We start from the raw sequence: 15,474 nt of genomic DNA on the forward strand, positions 1-15,474 counted from the left end.
CTTAATTGACTTGCCTAATTAAATAAAGGTTTAAAAAAATATAATCCAAAATGTAAACCCACACACACACACCCTAAGCATATTATGTAGCTCTAGGTTGTATTCAATGAGATGAAACATTCATAACATTGCAGATGTGGTGGCCCAATGTGTGGCCAACACGATTCCATATTTTACATGACAATTATATTCTACGTTCTGTAGCATTTGCCTTTTATCTGACTTTACAGTGACCATTACTTTGAATCTACATTTTGTCTGTGTATAAGGAAGTAGTGTTTGTTTGTTTGTTTACACATATTTGTGTTTCAGGGACACTTGTGTGCACATTCGTAAAAGTGTGTGTGTGTGTGTGTGTGTGTGTGTGTGTGTGTGTGTGTGTGTGTGTGTGTGTGTGTGTGTGTGTGTGTGTGTGTGTGTGTGTGTGTGTGTGTGTGTGTGTGTGTGTGTGTGTGTGTAAGACCCCTAGAGTCGATGTTTGCGCACCTGCGGAAATCTAAATATCATAATAAATAATCCCCATAAAAATCTGTTTGTTTAAACTAGAGATAGATATCTGGTGTTAATCCACCGCATACAGCCATAAAACCTAGAGATCAAACAGGGAAATGGTTCCAATCTTTTTTCCACCATACATTTTACCCCATAGGGGATTTAAGAAACATTTAAAATAAGGGCAGTGTTTCGTGTAGGCTTACCCTGTTTTGAATACTGTGTAAATCTCTTTAGGACAAGGTGACTTTTATCAATATATTCGCATACTAATTAGCTGCTAATGTGGCTATCATAAAGAACTACAAATGCCATGATGATCTGGCCCAGACTGACGAATTGAGGCAAAGGTAAGAACCTCTGGATTAACTCTCTAATGTTAGCTAAATGTAGAAATTAAAAGATAGGCTACATTCGGTGAACTGTCTTGTGCAAGTTTTAAATTGCCACAATACCTGTTAGCAAAGGTATCAGCTAGAGATGACGTGCAGGAGCTTGCAGGGATTTGTAGTTTTGCATGATGTCTACTTTGATGCTAATTAGCATTTTCGAATCTGAGAGTAAATAGAGACGAATATATTGATAAAAGTCCCTTTGTCTGAGAGAGATTTACATGGTTATCAAAATGCCATGCCAGGCTGAGCCTATACGAAACACAGACATTATTTTAAGTGTCTCTAAAAATCCCCTCTCGGAAAAATTAATTGTGGAAAAACTATTGGAACCATTTCCTTGTTTGACCGCTAGGTTTTATGGGTATTATGGCACCTCCACTGTGGGGCTCTTTGGCATGTCTCAGATTTATGCTACGTACAGAATAATACAAAATGCTCTGAGACCATGTTGCAGCATCTGAAGGTAGCAGGTACCAGTTAAAACGTTTTATTGAAGTGTATATGGAAGTAGTTTAGCGCCGCAAAAAAGTGTTTTTCCATGTATGAATCTGTTATTCAATGTGTTTCTATGGGCTAATAGCAGTAAGGGCTAATTCAATGTTTTATCAAATAATTGTTTTTTGTCAATTTTTTTTTTATATACCTAAAATGGGTCTTAAAATTCAAAATAAAATACCCCCCCCCCCCCCCCCACCAGGATTAGACTCTTAATGTGTCTTCTTCATAGGGTGAAACGATTTCCCCGCCCAGCCGGCAATGACGAGGGGGAGTAGGATAGGGGTACATCCATCAGTATGTGATGAAGAGAGGGGGGTTTAGGGCCTGGGAACCAAGAAGAGGCTGGCGCAGAGGAGGCTTGTGGGAGGAGCTGTAGGAGGAGGGGCTCATTGTAATGGCTGGAATGGAATATTTGGAAAGTTATCAAACACATCAGACATATGGAAACCACATGTTTGACTCATTTCCATCCATTCCATTCCAGCCATTACAATGAGCCTGTCCTCATGTAGCTCCTCCCACCAGCCGCCACTGGAATGGGGATGGGTTGGATGGAAAGTTGGGGGGGAACAAGCAGGTGATTTATTGCAGTTCCACGAGGGCTCCTCCTCTACTCTGCTCTCTCCCACAACAGTAAAGAAATAAATTAAAAAGGACCAGTGTTCTTTTTTTTTTGCACAGCGCACATGGTAAACAAGGAATGTTTGGTGAAAAGAAGGTGGAAGTTATTCGAGGTGTTTGTTGCCACGCTGCAGCAGGTCAGTCGCTGAGCCCCCGGCCTGTGTGTGTGTGTGTTTATATACAGCACTGTTTGTGTTGGTGCTCCTATAGAATCAGCTGCTTCCTTCTCTTCTTGCTCCCTCTCTCTCTCTCTCTCTCTCTCTCTCTCTCTCTCTCTCTCTCTCTCTCTCTCTCTCTCTCTCTCTCTTGCTCTCTCACACTTTCTCTCCCTCACTCTCTCTGAGAGATGGAGTGATACAGGCCTCTGTTCTGGGCGGAGGAGAGGAGAGGCTCAGGGGAGTAAACAGGAGTGAAGGAGGAATAAATAAAGGGGATGGAGGGACGCTGGTAATGACCCAGCGGTGGGTGAGGACCATGTCCACTGCTGTGGTGTGTGTGTGTGTGTGTGTGTGTGTGTGTGTGTGTGTGTGTGTGTGTGTGTGTGTGTGTGTGTGTGTGTGTGTGTGTGTGTGTGTGTGTGTGCAGACCGCGGCTTGCTCCAGACTCCTGCAGGGGGGAGGTGTGCGTCTGCGTGTGTGCGGAGCCTGTCTCCTCTCACATTACCCCTTACATTAAAACCAGTCGGGGGGAAAATTACTGCAGACCTAAGCCACCGTGAGTCCACCTGGGCCCACGGAGAGAAGGATGCAGCCGGAGGAGGGGATAAAGGGGTGAAAGAGAGGGAGGAGGATAAGGCTGGTGCCCCACTACGAGTGGGATGAAATAGCCTCTAGATGCTGATCTAAAGTCAAGTTTGTGGTTTTCCTCGTAATGGTTCAGGTTAGGGTAAGCTGATCCAAGACCTGTACCTTAGGGACAAATTCTACCCTGAGCAGGTGGAAGAGAAGTATGCCCCGTCCACAAACTACCCCCTAGCCCCTACCCCCTAGGCACTAGTGTTGATCTGAAATGATTGGCTAGGTGTTAGTAATAAAGGAAAAGGTTGAGCTTTTATTATTGCTTGCCCAAATAGCATAGAATCCTCTCCTACCAGCAAGTAAGTGTTGGGTGACTCCATTCCTTGTATCAAACAGAGGCTTGAGAAAGCCAGAGCCAATGTAGTGCAAGAGGAGATGTTTTATAATCAGTACTATTTACACTGAAACAATACCCCCCCACCCATTTTCCTTCAGCCGCTCGAACGCACACACACACTCTCACACACACACACTCTCTCTCTCTCACACACACTCTCTCTCTCACACACAGACACATGCACATGCACACGCACACGCACACGCACACGCACGCACACACACACACACACACACACACACACACACACACACACACACACACACACACACACACACACTCTCTCTCTCTTGTTCTCTCTCATTTACATTGTGGAGATATACCTCAATAAATGTTCGTTTTGATCCCATACAGAGACCAACTAAGTTATTATTTCAATAATAGGATAGATATAATAACTCATAGGGAACAGATAGTATGCATTACATTGCTTGAAATCCAAACGCTGTGTATGCGGTTGGTATTTTCTTTGTCACTTGCCCAGACAGAGTACTTGTCATTTTGTGGCTAATTTGTCGTCCTTCAGTTTGGATGTGTGTGTGTGTCTGTGTGTGTCCCTGCATGCCTAAATATGCGTCCCTGAAGCCTAGTCCTAAGGCACACATACATCACACACACACACAGTCACGCACACATCACAAACACTCCTCGACTAACTTGTACCCCCGCACATTGACTCAATACCGGTACCCCCTGTATATAACCTCATTATTGTTATGTTATTGTGTTACTTTTACATTTTTTATGTTTTACTTTAGTTTATTTCAAAAATATTTTGTTAACTCTCTTTTCTTAAAACTGCATTGTTAGTTAAGGGCTTGTAAATAAGCATTTCACTGTAAGGGCTACACCTGTTGTATTCGGCGCATGTGACAAATACAATTTGATTTGATTTGACACACGGCTGATGGAAAGCCTTCTCTTTAGTTGTCTTATCTGACCACTAGGTGGCGATGGTTGCCAGGCTGCTAGGCAGACAGATGGGTAGCAAGTCACAGATGTTGTCTGGCTCCTCCTTTAGTTTTCTGTCTATTGAAGAAGGAGACCTCAGCTGCTGAAGGACGTTCTCCATTATGGCTTCAATGTTCTTTTGAAAATCATTTCCATTAAAACATGCTTTTTTTTAAAGGGACACTAACAAAGGGAAGATCAGGAGAAGTGGAGAAGGAGAGGAGGAGAGGAAAAGAGAGGGACTGACAGGGGTGCCTGGATGGGCGTGAGGGATATGTGTGTGGAGGGGGCCTTGATTAGAGAGGGGTGGGTGTGGGTGTGTGTGTATGCGCGGCTTATGCATGTGTGTGTTCTGAATAACCATATAGAGATCCTATACGAGAACAGTGAGACCATCTATCAGGAACACCTCACTAGAATTGATGGTCAACATGGTGAGGAATGTATGTGCATGTATATTGTATAGAATTCCAGAAGAATTCATGTATGTCACTATGAGCCTTTATGAAAGCTGCAGTAGAGTTGTTCAAAGGCTATCAAAGGGATCACATAAATGTTGTCAATGAGAATGTCTTTGGTATCTAACATGTTTATCTGGCTACCGCAAATGACTCTCCTGCCTTCACACTAAACTGACTGTTGTCATCTCTGTCATCAAGCAGATATCTGCTCTGCACTATAGCCCCCTGAAGGGTTTATCTTGTTGGTGTTGAAGCTAAAATCAAAGGTGGTTGTGCTTAGAAACAGTTAAAACACCGAACAAGTGTATTTGTCTGTATTTGAGCTTTGTATTGGAAGCAATATTACAATAGGAGACTGGTGTACCAGTAAAACATCTGTTATGCAGAAGAGGAACTGACCAGTTAGGCCTACAACACTGTGCCTTTAAGAAACAGTAGGCTAGAATAAAAAACCAAGACAGTTTTGAAACCAAAAAATTAAATACATAAATCGTCCCTTTTGGCTTGTATTCTTTCTTTATCTCTCTCTGCAATATCAAGTGTTCTTATCAAGTGTCCTTAGTCTCCATCATTGGATACCTCGATCGCTTCTCAGGGTGTGGGGTGATACGGGGGCAAGAGCAACCGCTGAAGCGTCTTTCTTTCTCCAATCCCAGTTCATTTTTCCCAGAGGTGGTGGGAGTGTATTTCTACTAACGGGGCTGAACAGGGCAGCGAATAGCACAACAAAGTTCAGATATGTCCAGCGAAGCCACCACATCTTCCATCCTCAGTCCTTCACGTGAAGGATAAGAGTCAGGGGGAACAATTCCATTTCAACTCCATCAATTCAGCAAGTCAATTAAAAAATAGCAATCCGTGAATAGAAAAATCCCCATTAACAAATACATAAACGCCATTTTTAATTCATAACTACTTATTCATAATGTCTTCAAATTCATCTCCCGTGTTGATTGAATCGAAAATGGGAAGTTCACCCTCCCCCCAACGAAACCCTCATCCCTTTCGCAGACCCAGACCCAGGCTCTAGTCTACCAGACGGTGGTCTCTCCCATCTCCTGTCCAGGGTGGGACATGGGGGTGCTGTAGCTGGAGTTACTAGCCAGGGAGAATGGTGGGCTGGGCCCCCCTCCATATGCCTCACCAGGGACAGGATGCAGGGAGCTGGGCAGGCCGGGCTCTGGGCTGGGGGTGTCTGCGTGGGAGATCATGTCCGTGAACCTCTGGTCGTCAGAGGGGTGGTGGGCTGACACAGAGCCCTCCATGGCCCCTCCATGGATGTAGGGGGATTCTGCTGGAGACTGAGCCTGAGAGGAGGGAGGGCCGTGGGGGAAGAATTCGTAGTTTCCCCCTCCGTAGTAGTCACCCTGGTACTCTGTAAGGGGAGAGACGATTTGATTAGAAAACAAATCATCTAATGAGGAAATTCATTGTGCAGCACACAGATGAAGCAATTGATATAGCAACATTCAAAATCACTGACATTGAATCTCACCGTCTTTTTAAAAATGGACCTGCATCTAGGTTCAAGATTTTGTAAATAATTGCATTATTTAGTAGCCTAAGGTACATTATAACATTTCAAGGAGGGGAAGGGAGCGGTTTAGTTCACTGGTATAGCTGAAAAGTAAAAGTGCAAAACACGCCTATACTTCTTAAATTCACCCTGGTACTAGGTGAAGGGACGAAATGGGTTAGGGAATGGTTTGGTTCACTCTTTCTGTTAAAGTGAAAACGCGCTTAAAAAAAATGTATTTTTTTCTCCTATATTTCCAAGATTTTGAGTGCTCCACTCATCCTTTTGTGAGTTGACTTTAGAGTTGTTCTTATTTTATTATTAAAAGCGACTACACTTTAAAAAGGAATTTAAAATCACATGCTCTACATTTCTGTTAGGCACCATACTCTTTTTCTTTTAGTGGATATTCTTTATGTCAGTATTACAGAGGGAAAGAGCTCAAATAATTAACCAAAACACATGAAATATATGAACGTCTTGTTTAATGTACTGTATAGTATATGATGTTGTTTTTACTACCTAATCCAACTTAAATCATCAATCTGGCACACACACACACACACACACACACACGTTGTGTCAAGATCAGTTAAATGTAGTCAGCATTTTATCAAGCTTTGTTTCTAACAAGACAGAGAAATGTTTCTCCTTTACATTACGACATCAGCAGCACGCCAACCTTATGTTACAAACTGTGATAATGAGGGGAAGAATAAATCCACTAGCAATGGAATGATGACCCTGTTTTTTTTCTCCAAACTGAATAAACAAGCTAATTATTGAGTCCCACAAACAGAACCCTGCTAGCTACGTCAGACCTTGAGAATCAACCTGAACCTGAAGCAGCCCTGGGAAGAAAGGGGGGAGGGGCAGAGAGAGAGAGGTGTTAGAATAACACACACATATGGACGCACGCACGCACGCACGCACGCACGCACGCACGCACGCACGCACGCACGCACGCACGCACACACACACACACACACACACACACACACACACACACAGCAGGAGCAGTAGAAGACCAGAGGGATGGAGGGAGTAGTGGTGCTAATACAGGTGCCACTGCTCCACCAAGGCACAAAAGGGCGTGAAAAGAGGAATGCTGAAAAGAGGAATGCTGAGAACGGAGGGAGCTAGGAGCGAGGGATAAAGGTTTTGTCCTCTTCCCTCCCTCCCTCCCTCCCTCCCTCCCTCCCTCCCTCCCTGTTCCATCCTTCAAGGCTCCCTTGTAATTACAGTGGACAGACGCTGCTCTGTTCCTGTATAGCAGTGGTTCCCAAACACGTTGGGGGAGTGAGGGGTCGGCGGGGGATTGTGGGTTCCCCCCCAATTATTATTATTATTATTATTATATACGGTATATATATATATATATATATATATATATATATATATATATATATATATACTGCTCAAAAAAAAATAAAGGGAACACTTAAACAACACAATGTAACTCCAAGTCAATCACACTTCTGTGAAATCAAACTGTCCACTTAGGAAGCAACACTGATTGACAATAAATTCCACATGGTGTTGTGCAAATGGAATAGACAACAGGTGGAAATTATAGGCAATTAGCAAGACACCCCCAATAAAGGACTGGTTCTGCAGGTGTTTGGCAATGTTTGGCATTTGCCAGAGAACACCAAGATTGGCAAATTCGCCACTAGCGCCCTGTGCTCTTCACAGATGAAAGCAGGTTCACACTGAGCACATGTGACAGACGTGACAGAGTCTGGAGACGCCGTGGAGAACGTTCTGCTGCCTGCAACATCCTCCAGCATGACGGGTTTGGCGGTGGGTCAGTCATGGTGTGGGGTGGCATTTCTTTGGGGGGCCGCACAGCCCTCCATGTGCTCGCTAGAGGTAGCCTGACTGCCATTAGGTACCGAGATTAGATCCTCAGACCCCTTGTGAGACCATATGCTGGTGCGGTTGGCCCTGGGTTCCTCCTAATGCAAGACAATGCTAGACCTCATGTGGCTGGAGTGTGTCAGCAGTTCCTGCAAGAGGAAGGCATTGATGGACTGGCCCGCCCGTTCCCCAGACCTGAATCCAATTGAGCACATCTGGGACATCATGTCTCGCTCCATCCACCAACGCCACGTTGCACCACAGACTGTCCAGGAGTTGGCGGATGCTTTAGTCCAGGTCTGGCAGGAGATCCCTCAGGAGACCATCCGCCACCTCATCAGGAGCATGCCCAGGCATTGTAGGGAGGTCATACAGGCACGTGGAGGCCACACACACTACTGAGCCTCATTTTGACTTGTTTTAAGGACATTACATCAAAGTTGGATCAGCCTGTAGTGTGGTTTTCCACTTTAATTTTGAGTGTGACTCCAAATCCAGACCTCCATGGGTTGATAAATTTGATTTCCATTGATCATTTTTGTGTGATTTTGTTGTCAGCACATTCAACTATGTAAAGAAAAAAGTATTTAATAAGATTATTTCTTTCATTCAGATCTAGGATGTGTTGTTTAAGTGTTCCCTTTATTTTTTTGAGCAGTGTATATATATATATATACTGTATATAATACATTTTTTAAGGAACTCTTTTTACAAGGTGTAATTTGTAAATTGGGAAGTGCATCATCAGTTCCTCTTGTCATGTTAGTCATTGTGTACCTTAGAGAGAGCTATTTATAACTTGTCAGCCATGTCAGCTAACGTTGTTTAGCTAGGTTTTTTTAACCCATAGATGTTGTTGTAATGTTTGAGCCACTCAAATGTCACATGAATACCCATTAGACATGGCAAAATGTATTGAATTGCATGAAAATTTGCTATAAAACTGAAACCATGTATCTGCACCCCATGACAAGATTTGTAGAATTACAGGAAATAAGTTTAAACCTGCAACATTTTCTCTCCGCCAAGAAGAGGGATGTGAACAGTTTGTGTCATGAACAGTGCTTGTGCCCAGAGAAATATACATGGTGCTCTCGGGCGCAGGAGGGGTGCAGGATGTTCCCCAATGCTGGAAGGGGGGCCTGAGTGAAAAGGTTTGGGAACCCCTGCAGTATAGGACTCATTCCTCAGACACATCTCTCTTCAGCAGGCAGGTAGCCTAGTGGTTACAGCATTGGACCAGTAACTGAAAGGTTGCTGGATTGAATCCCAGAGCTGACAAGGTAAAAATCTGTCGTTCTGAACTAGGCAGTTAACCCACTGTGCCCCAGTAGGCTATCATTTTAAATAATAATTTGTTCTTAACTGACTTGTCTAGTTAAATAATGGTTAAATAAAAAAATCTAATAATTCGGCTTTGTACTGACAATTAACTAACAAATGCTCTTGTTTTTATCATTCTATGGTTGTTCACTTCAGCCCATTCCAGAATGCTCTGCCTTAATTTTAACATTCTTTTTCCCTTCTAGATTTCAGAATTGTCACGGCTGTCGTCGTAGAGATGAGACCAAGGCGCAGCGGGTTGCGTGTTCATCATGATAATTTATTAACTAAACGTGAACACGGAAAAACAATAAACAAAAGAGAACGACAGACCGACAGTTTTACAGACTAGGTACTCACATATAGCAGTGCAAAATCAACTACCCACAAGTGAACAAACAAAACACACACCTACTTATGGGACTCCCAATCAGAGGCAACTAGAAACACCTGCCTCCAATTGAGAGTCCAGCACCCAACCTACACATAGAAAACTAACCTAGAACCTACCCATAGAAATACAAACTAAAACCAGTGACCAAAAAACCCCGTAATACATAAATAAACTACCCTCTGCCACGTCCTGACCAAACTACAATAACCAAATATACTCTATACTGGTCAGGACGTGACAGGACATGACAGTATAGAGGGATTCCCCCCCCCCAATGGTGCAGACCCCGGAATGCACCTACACAAAACACCGAAAAACCCCAAAACAACCAGAAAAATCCCCTAAACAAAAAGGGAGGGAAGGGAGGGTGGCTGCCGTCAACGACGGCACAGTGCTACACCCCCCCCCAACCCACCTATATGGGAGGCGGCTCAGGTGCGGGACGTGGACTCCGCTCCATCCCTGACGTAGTCCACTTAAGTGGCGCCCCTGACCTCGCCCGACTGACGGGCGATTCTTGCCGCGACCGGCTGGCGGGTGTCTCTGGCTGCGCCTGGCTGGCGGCCGACCCTTGCTGCGCCCGGCTGGCGGGCGACCCTTGCTGCGCCCGGCTGGCGGGAGGCGATGACTGCGCCCAGCTGGCTGACCACCCTTGCTGCGCCCGGTTGGCGGGCGACCCTGGCTGCGCCCGGCTGGCGGGCCACTCTGGCAGATCCGGCGCGGCGGGCCACTCTGGCAGATCCGGCGCGGCGGGCCACTCTGGCAGATCCGGCGCGGCGGGCCACTCTGGCAGATCCGGCGCGGCGGGCCACTCTGGCAGATCCGGCGCGGCGGGCCACTCTGGCAGATCCGCACGGCGGGCCACTCTGGCAGATCCGGCTGGGCGAGCCACTCGGGCAGATCCGGCACGGCGGGCCACTCTGGCAGATCCGGCTGGGCGAGCCACTCGGGCAGATCCGGCACGGCGGGCCACTCTGGCAGATCCGGTACGGCGGGCCACTCTGGCAGATCCGGAACGGCGAGCCACTCGGGCAGATCCAGCACGGCGGGCCACTCTGGCAGATCCGGTACGGCGGGCCACTCTGGCAGATCCGGAACGGCGGGCCACTCTGGCAGATCCGGAACGGCGGGCCACTCTGGCAGATCCGGAACGACGGGCCACTCTGGTAGCTCCGGACAGACGGGCCACTCTGGCAGATCCGGAACGACGGGCCACTCTGGTAGCTCCGGACAGACGGGCCACTCTGGCAGCTCCGGACAGACGGGCCACTCTGGCAGCTCCGGAAAGACGGGCCACTCTGGCAGCTCCGGACAGACGGGCCACTCTGGCAGCTCCGGACTGACGGGCCACTCTGGCAGCTCCGGACAGACGGGCCACTCTGGCAGCTCCGGACAGACGGGCCCCTCTGGCAGCTCCGGACAGACGGGACGCTCTGGCAGCTCCGGACAGACGGGCCGCTCTGGCAGCTCCGGACAGACGGGCCGCTCTGGCAGCTCCGGGCAGACGGGCCGCTCTGGCGGCTCCTGACTGGCGGGCGGCTCTGGCGGCTCCTGACTGGCGGGCGGCTCTGGCGGCTCCTGACTGGCGGGCGTCTCTGACGGCTCCTGACTGGCGGGCGGCTCTGACGGCTCCTGACTGGCGGGCGGCTCTGGCGACTCCTGACTGGCGGGCGGCTCTGGCGGCACCAGACTGGCGAGGCTGGGCTGACGCACTAGATGCCTGATGCGTGGGGCTGGTACAGGATGTGCCAGTCTGGGCACACGCACCTTAGGGCTAGTGCGGGGAGTGGGAACAGGCCAAGTCAGACTGGGCTGACGCACCTCAAGGCTCGTGCGTGTAGCAGGAAACACTGGACCGTAGAGGCGCACTGGCGGTCTTGAGCGCAGGACTGGCATCACCCCTACTGGCTGGATGCCCACTTTCCCCTGGCACATGCGGGGCGCTGGTACTGCGCATACTGGCCTGAAAATGCTCGGCCTCGCCACCGTACCCATTACCCCAAAGCACGGGACCTGTCCAGTTCGTCTCTGCCTAAAAAGGGTACGGGGAGCTGGCCTGGGGCTCCATCCTCGCCCCGCCAAACTGCCCACGTGCCCCCCCCCCAAAAAGAGTATTGGGGCTGCCTCTCGGGTTCCCTTATCAGCCGTGTTCCCCGGTCCTCGCCAGATATCCTCCGCTTCTTGGTCCTGTTATGGTGGGTAGTTCTGTCACGGCTGTCGTCGTAGAGATGAGACCAAGGCGCAGCGGGTTGCGTGTTCATCATGATAATTTATTAACTAAACGTGAACACGGAAAAACAATAAACAAAAGAGAACGACAGACCGACAGTTTTACAGACTAGGTACTCACATATAGCAGTGCAAAATCAACTACCCACAACTGAACAAACAAAACACACACCTACTTATAGGACTCCCAATCAGAGGCAACTAGAAACACCTGCCTCCAATTGAGAGTCCAGCACCCAACCTACACATAGAAAACTAACCTAGAACCTACCCATAGAAATACAAACATAAACCAGTGACCAAAAAACCCCGTAATACATAAATAAACTACCCTCTGCCACGTCCTGACAAAACTACAATAACCAAATATACTCTATACTGGTCAGGACGTGACAAGAATCCTCTACATTGTTCCAGTAGGTCACTTGATGAGCATTCGACACCCTTGTCTCCCCACAGTTTAGACAGAGCTGGACAGCACAGAGGTGGGCAATGGCATTCCTGACGAAAACCATGTCGGGGGTAATGTGTGTTGTGTATCACTAAAATCTTCACCAAGGATCACTTGTAAGCTAACAGTGAGCATTGTCTTCCAACAGGTGGTGTCATTCTTACTCAACGCGCAGACCAAACCGACAGATTCATAATGTCTGATGTAATACAATGAACAGTGAGTGTATTTTACCACTCAAACAGGGAGTGTATTTTACCTGTGTAGTATCCGTAGGCCCCAGGGCCCAGTATGTCTGGGTCCTCCAGTCGTCCCCCCATGGACCTCATCCTCCGGGGCCCTCTGAAGAAGGCGTGCCGCCGGGCCCCCAGAGCACTCAGCTGCTTCATCCTCCGCTCCTTAGACCGACGGTTCTGGAACCACACCTAGAGTATGGAGTGGAAGAGACAGTGAGTTATCAAATGACATCACAACTATGAGAACGGAGAGGAAGAGACAGTGAGTTACCAAATAACACCACAACTAAGAGGACGGAGAGGAAGAGACAGTGAGTTATCAAATGACATCACAACTATGAGAACGGAGAGGAAGAGACAGTGAGTTACCAAATAACACCACAACTATGAGAACGGAGAGGAAGAGACAGTGAGTTACAAAATAACACCACAACTAAGAGGACGGAGAGGAAGAGACAGTGAGTTATCAAATGACATCACAACCACGAGGACAGAGGAAGAGACAGTGAGTTATCAAATTACATCACAACTATGAGGACAGAGGAAAAGACAGTGAGCTATCAAATGACATCACAACTAAGAGGACGGAGAGGAAGAGATTGTGAGTTATCAAATGACATCACAACTAAGAGGACGGAGAGGAAAGAGTTACACAACTAGGACCAAGAAAAAGATCAAAGATTGTTATCAGATCAAATTAAGTGAAACTATTTTTCTTTGAGTTTAGATCATTTTCATTTTCACGGAATGAACCAACTTTATTTATACTGCATTTTAGACAAGCGTGTCAAGCACACAGAATGTCGTAATCAAAGTTGAATCAAATGTAACTTTATTTCTAGTCCATTACTTGTCTACAATGGACAGTAATCCTCACCAGATGTATTCATAATCCATTTCACATTAGCGTTACAACACACTTTGCAGAGAATTAAAAACAAATTAAAAACTACATACAAGGAAGTTAAAATGACAAGGTAGTTAAATGACAAGGAAGTTAAAAGGCCCACTCCTATCATCATCAAATCAAATCACCATCAAATTAAATCCACCTTCATTTCAGACCTTCATTGTTTTGTCCCTTCCACAGACTTGGAGTGCTATTTAACTATGCTTTTTATTCTCATACAGGAATTCTAATTCTGTAGCATTGCTCATTTTATGTACGTTCTGCAATGATAGTTTTTTGTTTTGTTTGCTGTCTTGATACCGGTGTCAACACAGCAAATAGATTAAAATCCAGAAAATAGCTTTACTCAGGCACATCACCTATAGAAATAAAGGGCTCCACTTAGATATAATTTAGATTACTGGAGAAATGGGAGGAATAGGGACAAAGTGGGATGGAGGCGGTGGAGGTAAACTAACAAACATGGACACTGTCCAACCCAGACACATCATGAAAATGTGTGGCCTCCAACACTCCTTGTTGTGTTGTATTTAGGCCTGCTGAGTTGTGTTGTTGTATTGAGGCCTACTGAGTTGTGTTGTATTGAGGCCTGCTGAGTTGTGTTGTTGTATTGAGGCCTGCTGAGTTGTGTTGTTGTATTGAGGCCTGCTGAGTTGTGTTGTTGTATTGAGGCCTACTGAGTTGTGTTGTATTGAGGCCTGCTGAGTTGTGTTGTTGTATTGAGGCCTGCTGAGTTGTGTTGTTGTATTGAGGCCTGCTGAGTTGTGTTGCTGTATTGAGGCCTACTGAGTTGTGTTGTTGTATTAAGTTGTATTGATGCATTGAGGCCTGCTGAGTTGTGTTGTTGTATTGAGGCCTGCTGAGTTGTGTTGTTGTATTTAGGCCTGCTGAATACAGCAACACAACTCAGCAGGCCTCAATACAACAACACAACTCAGCAGGCCTCAATACAACAACACAATTTAGCAGGCTTCAATATAACACAACTCAGTAGGCCTCAATAAACACAACTCAGCAGGCCTCAATACAACAACACAACTCAGCAGGCCTCAATAAAACACCACAACTCAGCAGGCCTCAATACAACAACACAACTCAGCAGGCCTCAATAAAACACCACAACTCAGCAGGCCTCAATACAACAACATAACTGAGCAGGCCTCAATAAAACAACACAACTCTACCGGCTTCAATGCAACAACACAACTGAGCAGGCCTCAATACAACAACACAACTGAGCAGGCCTCAATGCAGCATCACAACTCAGCAGGCCTCAAGACAACAACTCAGCAGGCCTCAAGACAACAACACAACTCAACAGGCCTCATTACAACAACACAATTGAGCAGGCCTCCCTCAATGCAACAACACAACTCAGCAGGCCTAAATACAACAACACAACTCAGCATGCCTAAATACAACAACACAACTCAGCAAGCCTAAATACAACAACACAACTCAGCAGGCCTCAATGCATCAACACCAACTCAGCAGGCCTCAATGCATTAACACAACTCAGCAGGCCTCAATACAACAACACAACTCAGCAGGCCTCAATGCAACACAACGCAGCAGGCCTCAATCAAACAACACAACTCAGCAGGCCTCAATACAACAACACAACTCAGCAGGCCTCAATACAACACAACTCAGTAGGCCTCAATACAACAACACAACTTAGCAGGCCTAAATACAACAACACAACTCAGCAGGCCTAAATACAACAACACAACTCAGCATGCCTAAATACAACAACACAACTCAGCAAGCCTAAATACAACAACACAACTCAGCAGGCCTCAATAAAACACCACAACTCAGCAGGCCTCAATACAACAACACAACTCAGCAGGCCTAAATACAACAACAAAACTCAGCAGGCCTCAATGCAACAACACAACTCAGCAGACCTAAATACAACAACACAATTCAGCAGGCCTCAATACAACAACACAACTCAGCAGGCCTCAATACAACACAACTCAGTAGGCCTCAATACAACA

At 46.5% G+C, this 15,474-nt stretch overlaps 1 protein-coding gene across 1 annotated transcript in view; it reads right to left on the reverse strand.

Annotated features, from left to right (window-relative positions):
- Nucleotides 1-4,859: 4,859 nt before the first annotated feature.
- LOC106568314 (LIM/homeobox protein Lhx5) overlaps nucleotides 4,860-15,474 on the reverse strand; it is a 30,339-nt gene continuing 19,724 nt past the window's right edge. The window contains exons 4-5 of the mRNA XM_014138540.2: nucleotides 12,585-12,750; nucleotides 4,860-5,927 (exon numbers count right to left, since the gene is read on the reverse strand). Of these exons, the coding sequence (XP_013994015.1) occupies nucleotides 5,584-5,927; nucleotides 12,585-12,750 (510 nt within the window). The 3' untranslated portion in view covers nucleotides 4,860-5,583. The remainder of the gene's footprint in view (nucleotides 5,928-12,584; nucleotides 12,751-15,474) is intronic.

The sequence above is a fragment of the Salmo salar genome, chromosome ssa13, assembly GCF_905237065.1.
Source record: "Salmo salar chromosome ssa13, Ssal_v3.1, whole genome shotgun sequence".
Taxonomy (NCBI): domain Eukaryota; kingdom Metazoa; phylum Chordata; class Actinopteri; order Salmoniformes; family Salmonidae; genus Salmo; species Salmo salar.